The sequence below is a fragment of the Stegodyphus dumicola genome, chromosome 5 (genome assembly GCF_044657685.1).
Source record: "Stegodyphus dumicola isolate Sdum_Otavi_A_Nest chromosome 5, ASM4465768v1".
NCBI classification, from domain to species: domain Eukaryota; kingdom Metazoa; phylum Arthropoda; class Arachnida; order Araneae; family Eresidae; genus Stegodyphus; species Stegodyphus dumicola.
The window spans coordinates 113,048,932-113,060,581 of record NC_140772.1 but is presented as its reverse complement, the minus strand read 5'-3'; the positions used below and the strand labels follow the sequence as shown (position 1 = coordinate 113,060,581).

Below are 11,650 nucleotides of genomic sequence, written 5' to 3'. Positions count from 1 at the left end.
CGTTTAGAATGGTGCCGAACTGGAGCGATGTGGATGACAGAATGGCGAAACGTCTTGTTCTCAGATGAGTCACGCTTCTGTTTATCCAGCAGTGACGGATCTTTGATTTTTCTGATGTGGAGCAAAAGCTAAAACTGCCGCCCTCACCCATCATCCTTTAAGTTTCTCTAACAAGTTTTGATTTGTTTAATAAATACAGAAATAGATAGGGTTTGAGGTAAAACACCTAAACTCCATTTTATACTAAATTCTTTACGTACATTTTTTTTCTTAATAAAGGAAAAATACGTACCAAAGCTACATAATTAGAAAATCGTCCCCTTCTAGGAGAATCGTCTTTCTCGTGAGCTTACTTTTGGATTCAATCCTAATCCTAATTAATCCTCCAGTCCTCGCCACCGTTTGTTTTTTCCGCTCTAGGGGGAACGGGCATCTCCTAAGCTTCTCACTATTCCGTATTATTGCATACTGGTTAAATTAGGTTAGGTTAGATTATATGAATATGGCTCGCTCTGTATTCTGACTATCATTTTGAAATAAAGATCCCTTATTGCTGCTTGCTGTCTCTTTTTTCCAAATTTCATCACTTTCTGACCACTCCTTCTTGGTGTTGCATTTTCAACATTGAGCAGTGTATATTATATAGTATTTATTTAAATAAATGAGAAGACCTATATCCATGGTTATTCAGTGCACAGGAATAACAGAAGATCTTGTGCCCCTTTCTGTGTGCCAAGAATGAAAAATGTTTCATTCTAAAATTTCATAACATCACTTTGGTGCCCCTGATGGATGCTGTGCCCAGGGACAGATGTCCCCCCTTGCATCACCCTAGCTACACCACTACTTAGTATCTATGCCTTCCAATGTTCTATTATAAATTGTAAATTTTACTGCGGTATCCCTCGTACAGCAACATGCTTGCACCAAAAACATAAATGACAGCAGAAGTATGTAAAGATGATTTCTAATTTAGATATTTGTTTGGTAGCATTAGAAATGATTTTGTAAGCATTAAAAGTGAACTACCATTAATTTAACACATGACACAAGCTCCAGAAACATAAAATACTCCAAAAAAATATCAAAGGATATTTTACATGAATGGTATGATATTTTAATTAATATGATATGATTATGGTATGATATTTTAATATGATAATGATTAATGGCTGATATTTTACATTAGAATTAGTTGTCTTTGATTGAACAAGTATAAAAGCCACTCAACAGTTTCCAAGCATCACTAAAAAAAAGAAACTAATCATTCTCTGGTTTTATTTGGCTGGAAATTCATTATCTATTATTATTACCTATTATTTATTAATTAGACAGCTTTCACTAACACTTATTAAATTAAGATCAACTATAAATATGTGCAAATTGGCTAATTATAAAACAACTAATCTGCCTTTTCTTGATTGTCATGAATAAATCTTTGTTTGACGATGGAAAACTGGTTACACTAACTACTGATAATGCTATTTGTTAATTTTCATAAGTATATGGTGAGTTAAAATATTAAATGTATTTCATAACATTCAAATAATAATATTTTTCTATGTAATACTTAGATTCACATGACAAAAAAATTTACTCAGATAATTAAGCCATTTACTTTTCAAAACTAATCCAAGCTTGAGAAGTTAACTGATCGTCCCCTGATCAGAATAAAACTGATCAGAATTCCTTAGTAGTTCTCTCTTCTCATTTAGATTATAGATAAATCAACAGTCAAATAATTTCTAAAACCATTTTGAGTATAAACTGCTAACAAATAACGTTTGTATAACAATTGCAAGCAGATGGAGCTTTTATTTCTAACTAAAATCCTATAAAAAGTATGCCTTTTCTAATTTAAGTATATTTTCATCAAATTAGTTAAATTACATTAGCACTACTCTCAACACTGAACGTTCATTCAGTTTATGTTAAAACAGCTGTATCCAAACATTATCACACTGTAGATCAGAATTTTCTTAATAACCCAAAAAATATTTTCTCATCATTCTGTGGATTAAACTTATGCATGAAGTTCTTTGTACATAGCACCACAACTGTGACTGTCAACTGAATTCAAGGGTGTAAACAAAATGTGCAGAATTAAAACTCATATACCATATTTTAATATAAATTGCCAAAGCATACTGTTGATAAACATTCAAATATTGTCTTTACTTATTAATTTACCTTCTTTAGCCATGTTTTGAAAAACTATTTGGTCTTTAGGAAACATGTATTTCATAATTATGAGAATACACAAGCAGTTCAATCTTTCATTGTATTATGTTTTATCTTATGTAGGTCCCTAAAATATTTATTGTACAATAAAATTTCTTACAAATATTAATCACACTTTTGATCTGGACTGCTCATTTAATACTGCAATTAAAACATATGCAATATATTTTCAGTTCTACTTCTAACTGGATTAAATAATTCAAATACACCAACCATACTAAAACAATGAAAACTATTTATTTAAAATTACAATACATAGAATATACACATAATATCACATATATCTTCCATATTATTAACAAAATAAACAACTTTTATATTTCTTTTTACACAAATATTTTCACAACTGCAAGTTACTTCATTTGTTAAGTATCTTCTATTAATCACTCACATAAATAACAGCACACTTTGCCAGTTTGTGGATAAAAGCAATCAATATTTACCTTGATCAGTTTGAGCATTTGTATACAAGCATTTCATATGTACATTTTATACAGTTCAAGTTTGACCATGACTAATGGTAAGTCATGTCTTTATAAATATTTAACAAACTAAAAATTAACAGACAGCAATATAACATATACACCAAAAATGTACATCAGACTGCTACTTTTGGATTAATATGATTGTTCCATCACAGTTGATACCAGAGAAGCTCGATGAAATATTTTATAATAAATTACTGTATTTTCATAAATTGCACCATTCCTTCTTTAAAAAAGTCATATATAAAAATAAGTGCTGCTAAATTGAATGTACACTGTCTTCATAGGACATTCATTTCAACTAATAAATTAAAATTATAAATATAAAATGTCATAATTACGGACATAATAAAGTTATGCATAGGATAGGTTTTGTAATCACAAATATTATTCATGAAAACATTTTAAAATAATATTCATTCTAATTCATTTCATCTAGTTTAAAAATACCAGAAATAATTATAATACATTTAAATTAAATATAATTTGACTGCCTTATTACACAAATTACAATAATATATTTATAGGAACTAAATCTGTTTTATAAAAATTAGCTACAGTCATAATATACAATAATTTTTACAAATTAGAATTTTCTTAAAAGTTATTCATGTTCTTATTATGTGAAGGAATATAAATTCATGCTTGAAACAAAAAGCGATTTATTATAATTACTGAAATTAAAACTTTATAAAATTTTAATTATGTTTTAAATAATGTATGCATTAATACAAAAAAAAATATTTTTAAAAACTTCAAATATTGTACACTTGTAAAAAGCACACAAGTCATTATGATGCAAGATAGAAAGTCTACTTTAAACAATCAACAATTTCAAATTTCAGCTTTCATAGTTATCCAGTGAACAACCACTATTATTTATAAATGAATCCATAATGTCCATGGAAAAAATAGTTATTCCAAATAGTAATAACATTAACAAGGAAGCCTTTGTATGGAAAGTCTAATGGTATATTTTAAAGATAGTATCTTCAGCAGTCTGAGCAATCAGAGCCAGCTGAAATCAAACACTGAACAAAATGCATATAAATTTCTTCTAGAATTCTGCATCCCAACCTGTAACATCATCTACTGGTGGACCACTAGCATCTGGGGGATAATGATCAAAATTACCAGTATCAAAACAATTCCTGACCTATTATAAAAAGAAAAGAAAAGAATTTATTTCAAAAATATAAACATTATTTGTAGTACAATGCCAACTAAGAACTGTACCAAAATTTTGAGATTTGATTTTATTTTAAATACTCTTTCTTTTAGTATACATTTGTTTATTTCTTTTAAACTGCCTTACATGCAATTAAAAAGTCTTCATTCATATTTAGATACTTTTTGCATAAACCTTTCTCATTTTTGCTTGAATCTGCCTAGTTTCATAAAAGGTACTTGGTTTATATAAGTAAAACATATTTCAGATAAAATTTGCAAATTTCATATTTTCTAATACAAACACACATAAATATGCAAAGAAAAAAACCACAAATTATAAATCACTCCATAAACAGCTTGCTCTGGACCTACACAATATTTTAACACATAATGTAAACTGAAGCCTCTAAAAGAATTTTAGCATTTGAGAACATATATGGTCTCAATATGCATATTTGATAAATGAACTAAAAAAATAAATTTTGAATTTTTGTTTCCCTTCAGAAAGTATCAACAGTTATCGTAAAATCAATCACACAAAAACAGTATTTTCAGTTGTTAAACACTGTTCTTAGTTTTATTGGAAATATTCTTATTGGGATAACTGGTGGTTTGGTTACATGTACAACTGCAAAATTGAACGCAAACGAATTTATTATAAATCTACATGTAGTTAAATATCATAACATATACTACTAACATTATCAACAACAAATTAATAATCAATATTAGAATAAAATAATCGCAGAAACATCAATTAAGTAATCAGATGGCTGTCAAAAGTAAGTTATTGTCTTTATTGTACGAAGATTTTGCTGGCAGCAAGAGTCGATCCAGTTGAGAGTTTCAGAGAATTATGTTCTACTTGCTCTGTCTAGTAAATTTTCAAACTGAATTAATTATGCCCCTTTAATTGTTCTGTTGTATTTTAAGCCCTCTGATTCATTATAGTTGGAAACAAAATCAGAGAAGCTGCAGAATCACTGGTTGTGACAGATACAGTGCAGATAGTTAAAATCCTCTGACAACTTTTCTGAAATTGGGACCATCAGAATTTCAAGTGGAGACATTATTAAACAAGTTACTGCTCCTTTAATGACACAGCATGTTGTCTTGCACCTCTTAACTGCTCGACTTGCTGTCAGATTGCAAGCTGTAAGGATACATGAATTTCTTATCTTTGTGTGATTTGCAGGATTAAAATCAATTTTATTTAATCATCAGCATTAAAATCACTATTAACTGCTGATATACTATATATAGATTTCTCGTTCTGATTTGCCAAGCTTCAATTACATTACTCAGAAAATATAATCATCATAATAAAATATGATTGAAACAGACATAAAATATGAAAATCTTTGATTTATAAAATTTATTTCTCCTTCAATCAGCTAAACTTTAAAATATGAAGCAAGTATTTGAATATTTTACTAGAAAATACATGAAATTATTAATATTAGCATATACACTATTACACATGCAAAATGCAACATAAGGATAAGAGATATCGAAGACAAATTTCTTTCAGAGATTACACATAGTATGTAAATTGATTTGAAATGCAGCCTCTTTGAGATGAGGAAGAAGAGAAAATCACTAATGACTGTTACATCCATGTTATTCAATAACCGCTACTAGACAATATGGGATTGAGTGAAAGAATGCTTTGAATGTGTTGTTGGGGAAGGGAAGCACGTGCTGCTTCCAAACAAAGCCAAATTTTGATTTCCCTGAAAAGGACAATTCAAATGCATGCAATGATTCTCCCTTGGATGAGCTCAGAAATGTGCTCGAATGATGCTCATGTTTTTCTGCGAGGCATACTAAAGTTGCACACACACACACACACACACACACAAAAAAAAAAAAAAAAAAAAAGATCTCATGAGAGAACATTTGATGTTATTCAAAATGGCAATTTTTCCTCTCTTTATATATGGATTGTAAGGAATGCTGTAGTCGCCCACGATGTGTGTGTGCACTGAACTTATAATCACTTGCATATTCCATCACATATACATGATGCAAGTTTCATGCTGCTTGGATACTTCCTTCATGGTGTTGCATTTTGATGGCCAGAAGTTCATAAATAAAACTTTCTAATTCTTATGAAATTTTTTCTTTCCACTTTAGCAAAAGATGTTTATTTTCTTATTTTTGTCATGTTAATTTATTTTACATGTTATTTTACACTTCCATATAGCAACTTCTGAAAGAGAATCATTATAATTTTTTTATTTTCAAATCTTGTTTTTGAAACTTAGCAAAAAGTTCTCTTCCCTGCTTTTTGAATTGCTACTTTACCATCACAATGCTGATGGTACACATCAAACATAATAGTTTTGTATAAGAAAAACATGTTTCTTTATTAAATTCAAGTACCTGATATGAAATACTAGTTACACAAAATATAAAAATATTTATCTCAAAAACAACAATGAGACATAATTTTGTTAGGAGTCAATTATAATACTTTTAATGAAAGTGATTTGTAAAAAATTAAAAGCAGATTGGTTTATATTTTCATTAAAATACTGCAATTTAAAATAAAAGTTATGAAGACATACCCTAGGTAAAATAGGAGGCATTAAATTTCGATTGGACAAGCCATCCCAATTGAATCCATCAAACCACCTAATAAAATATACATCAATATATTAATTGTTGATAGAAATGGCAAATGGGAAATTAATCAAACAATTAAAAATATTTTGTATGATATTTTGCCATAACGGGTATGTAACTCTTCAAAATAGTCCCCCTCCTCCCTTTTTTAAAGCCCAAAAGAGATGTTAATCTCGAATGAGATATCAGTCTCGAAATGGCATTTCACTTTGAATCACTAAAAACGATGTATCACAATTCAAATCGTTGCCATCAAATATTAACACCTTGTATTATATTTTAAAAAAATAAATGACGAAGAATCTGCATGAATGTATGCATGTTTCTCGCATTGTGAAAAAACAATGGTAGCTACAGCCATCAAATTTGAATAAAATAGTCCTCCACCCGACTGCGTAGGGCCGGATTTAGACTTGATGAGGCCCTAAGCTATTCGAGATATGGGCCCTTTATAAATCTGTTATACTACATTTTAATACTATATTTTAATTTTTTAGAGCCCCCCAAGAAAGTGGGGGACCTAAGGTATAGATTATGTGGCTTGTACATAAATCCTGCACTGCGACTATGGGCATCTGGAAGCCCGAATTTTTAATTTGTTTTATTATCTATTCCATACTTTGTAAAACTTTCAGGAATTTTTTATTAATAAACTCAACTATTTCAAAGCAAGCAGTGGCAACTTTGTAAGGAATAAAACATTTTTATCTCCAACATGCTGTCTATCGGATATTCCAAAGATATGCTATTAAGTATTTTGTGATTTTGCTGTTGAATTAAATTTTATATCGTATAAGCTCAAAGAACATGATATTTAATAAAGTAAACACATAGAACATTAATAATAAAAAGACAAAAAGTAGTTTGTGAAGCCATCTTAAAAAGAAAACATACCATTAATATGATGAACTGAGAAAAGACTGAAAAAAGAAAGAAATAAATAAACAGAAAAATGTTTGCTAACATTTAATGCTGCATCAGGAATTTTAAATGTATACTGCTAATTGTTTTAAAAATTTTTGTAAATTTTTTGTAAATTAATTAAATCAAAGAAAATGAAGCTTAATAATAAAACTAAAAAGGCAGGGAAAAAAGTGTGGGTTAGTAGGAGTAAGTGTAACAGCAGACTTGTAGACTGCGAGGTCAGCAAGAGTGTAAAAAAACCTTAGCAAACCCTTTTGGATGACCTTTACAATCTGGAATCTTTCAAATTTTTTTAAGCCGAATTTTCAAAGAAAATTTTTGAAAAGAAGGAAAAAAATGAGAAAAATGATTTTGTAAGATTTTTAACTCAACTTTCTCAAAAGAAAAATAATACTGAAAGTTACATTGCTATAGAAACAAAAACAAACAATAAAATATAAACTTACTTGTGCTTCTGTAATTCTTTGATTCCACCTTTTTGATAACCTATTCTTTCTGAAGGATTGTCCCTGAAATGAAAACATTCTAAGCTGCCATTCTTTTGAAAAGATCAATAATCACAAATATATTTAATTACTACGAAAAGTTTAACGTCAGAATGTCTCAGTCACTGTTTTTATAATGAAAATTCAGCATCTAATAAACTTAATATTTCATGCAAACCAAATTATTGTCTCTGCATCAATTTACATATTTTAGGAACATTTTAAGGGCCTTAAATTTCTAATTAACATTATTTGTTAAAGAAATCTCAGTGAAAAATATAAAGTTATTAATAAACAGTTGTTTATATTTCAATAACTTCAAAGTGGATCAAAGGGAATTTAAGAGTACATTATAAATTTTTGGATACAACATTAAAACAAGGAGGGAGATATTTTAATTAACTGCAGTAATTACTTTTAAATATATTTTAATTTATGGAAAATTGAAATTGAAAATATTATCAAATGAATATGAAAGGATACCAGAATGAATACTATATGAACGAATTTCTATGTGACCAATGATGATTGGGCATGGGAAGGGATCTCAATAAGACAAAAAATCATTGTATACATACATACATTAATTATATAATATTCTACACTAATTAGTAATCAAAATGAATTCAGTTATAGGGATTTTATATATATATATATATTCAGAGCAGGAAAAAGGATAAAACAACTGTGCCCTGATTGGAATTCATATATTAGATCATTCAAATGTCAGCTGGAGATGCTATCACTTACACCAAACAAGTGACAATTAGTTATATGCTCTGTCAAACGGCGATTCATTGAACCAAACCCAGATGGTAACAAATTATCAACTACCATATTTTTAATTCAGGCAGCCTGTAAAGATTATCAGGCTTTTTTTCAAAGTAGAAAACATGAGAAATCAATGGTGCCCTTACAATTATTTGAACCACGAATCTTCTAATCAACCCCTGGACATTACTGTTAGATTATGGAAGCAGGTACAGAGGGATGTAATAATTCTTTGTGCATTAACTGTCAGCTTATTTTAATCAAGATTTAAAATAATTTTCAGAGCAACAAAACTGTAGTATCACTGATATTTTGGTGCAAGCACATAAAATAGTGCTTTAATAATTTACTGTAAATATTGAAATTTTAAAATGCTTTACAGTAAGAATTTAAACACTCATATGGTAACTGTATTGAGACCACTTGTAGGCTGGTCAAATCAAGCACAACCATCACACGTAGTAAAAAGATAAAATAGTACATGCAACAAAGAAATAATCAAATGTAAAATATTTTCAGGTAAAAAAGATTAAAATTTTCTTACATTTAAAAATTTATATAAAATAAGAAAGAATTACTTCAAATTATCTTCCTTAAAATATTGTAAAAATTAATACTAATGCTTAAATTTTTGGCCTTACAATTAAAGCTTTTAATCAGTGTTTACATTCTTCAGACATGTCCTCATTTTCAAGAATTAAATTTATGTCTAGAAGGAATTCTCAGGGTCAAAGCAAATGTCTAAAATCGTAATCTGTGTGTTTTAATTTTGTTAAATGCTTGGCTTTCAAATAATGAAAGTTAAAGATTTACTTAAAGAAAGAGATAAAGGTTTGAAAGCAGAGAATAAACATTTCAAAAATGCTGTCAAGAACCTTTATGGTGGTTGCTTAGAATATTCAGTATGTAGATTGAGTCATTTAAGAAGTTTCCTTGTTTGGGTTAAAACTTGAAAAATTTTAATGTAAATTGACTAAATTATCCATTGACTACATAAAAAAGGAATTAACAGTGACAACAGCAAGCATCTTAATTCTACAGTCTTAACCCCTTTTTGCTCAGCGTAGCATTTCACACATTCGTCGTTTTTCTGCCCGGACAATCAGCATTACACGTCATACAACAAACAGCAAAATAGCACACTACTAGCCTATTTTCTTCATATTATTTTACAGTGAGATTTCCTGCCGTGAATCGAATGATTTCATTGTGGTTTTTATGCTCTGCTGGTCAAGAAAGATTATCAAGCTGTTTTCAAGCTAAGTTATTTTCCAAAACATTTTTTACATATTTTTAATATACCTTTTTATGTACTTACTTATCCAGTACCTCAAAGCCTTTATATTTATCCAGTACCTTTAAATATTAAATATATATAAAAAAAAAACTTTTCTAATAATAAATTATTTACTTACTACTTGGCAGCTTTAGCACAAGTATTTGGCTTTTTAAATTACTCGTAATTATTTGATTAATTAGAATTTTCATTATATGTATATGTCATGTTTTTCAAGCGTACTCGTGATGGCATAGTGGCAGGCTGGGAAGACGAACAGATGAGGCCGACACAAAAATTAATTAGACGAATTCCCAATCAATCTTTTATTTCCATGCATATAAAATCAACTCAGTAGATATTTATCCAATCATAATGAAATCTGATACATTTCTATGATTTAATCATAACGAAATACGATAAATTTCTATGTATCGGCTTTTAAAAAGAAATGACATAGGCAGTTAAGCAAAGGTAAAGCGATGTTATGCTGACAGAGCAGCAGGTAGGGAAGGGAAGAATGACGCAATTAATTCGCCAGGTGATATTTATACTAAGTCTGATGTAATTGTAGAGACAAGCTATGATTGGTTAATTTGAGGTTGTTATATAATCATGGAAGGATCTCAAACTTGGGAGAACAGATGAACTTAGGGGAAAGCACCAAATCTAGAATCATTAATTTCGAGGCTGCCAATTATGTTTAAAAAAGCAGCTATTGTATTTTATTATATCTTATATATATATTGGGTGAAATTTAAAATTTGGGTGCATTGTTGAGAAAGCTGGAGATCAGTGGATGGGATATTACATGCATAACCCCAGTAAATCAAGTAAAAGATACATTATTGACAAAATGTTTTGCATTTCGAAATTCAGGATAGGATATATGTTAATTCTCAGCAATAAAACAATTTTTTTTTGGGGGGGGGGATCAAAAATTCGAAAAGAAATTCATTTAAAAATGGGTTAAAAGAAATTCAAAGCTATATACAAGAATAAAGAAGCTAAGTCAACAAAAAATAGGTTGGGTATTTAAAATTTTTAAAGTATCAAATGTCACTATGAGCTCTTGAAAATTATACAATCCTTCCTTGCCATTCCTGCCTACAATGAAAATGTGGATAGACTTATTTTCCTTAATAGAAATGCAATGGTTAAGAAAAGGAATTACCTTACTGTAAAGTCAGTGGAAGGATGAGTTATAACAAAATGTAATATAGTATATTGTTTCAAACACTTGCTACAGCATCCTGACACTTAGCAAATCAAATCAACATAGACATATTTAGGACCATTTAAGTGAATTATCTTCTACTCAGACATAAATGAATGACATTTAATTAAACAACAAGTTTATTGTTACAGTTATTATTTATTTCTATATGCAGTCAAATTATAATATTTTATGCTGCACATTAAACATTCACTTTAAAATTAAATTCACTTTGAAATTAAATAATTTTCATTGATTGAGTTAATTTGTATTTGCAAAATGTTATTTAGGGTGATTAGTTTTGTGCCCTCATTTTTACATTTCAAGATATAGACACCATACCATGATATCCTTAATTTTAGGTTTCAGAAAATGGTACCTTTAGCTTGATGATTAAATGGTATATAAAAAGCATAGAAATCATAGAAATTACAGTGAGATTATAATTACAGTC

The 11,650-nt window shown here is 28.9% G+C and overlaps 1 protein-coding gene across 3 annotated transcripts in view; it reads right to left on the bottom strand.

The window, feature by feature from the left end:
- Nucleotides 1–2,456: 2,456 nt before the first annotated feature.
- LOC118186346 (cGMP-dependent protein kinase, isozyme 2 forms cD4/T1/T3A/T3B-like) overlaps nucleotides 2,457–11,650 on the bottom strand; it is a 210,626-nt gene continuing 201,432 nt past the window's right edge. For all 3 annotated transcript variants that reach the window (XM_085816977.1, XM_035356429.2, XM_035356428.2), the window contains exons 16-18: nucleotides 7,895–7,957; nucleotides 6,467–6,533; nucleotides 2,457–3,882 (exon numbers count right to left, since the gene is read on the bottom strand). In XM_085816977.1, the coding sequence (XP_085673103.1) occupies nucleotides 3,784–3,882; nucleotides 6,467–6,533; nucleotides 7,895–7,957 (229 nt within the window). In that variant the 3' untranslated portion in view covers nucleotides 2,457–3,783. The remainder of the gene's footprint in view (nucleotides 3,883–6,466; nucleotides 6,534–7,894; nucleotides 7,958–11,650) is intronic.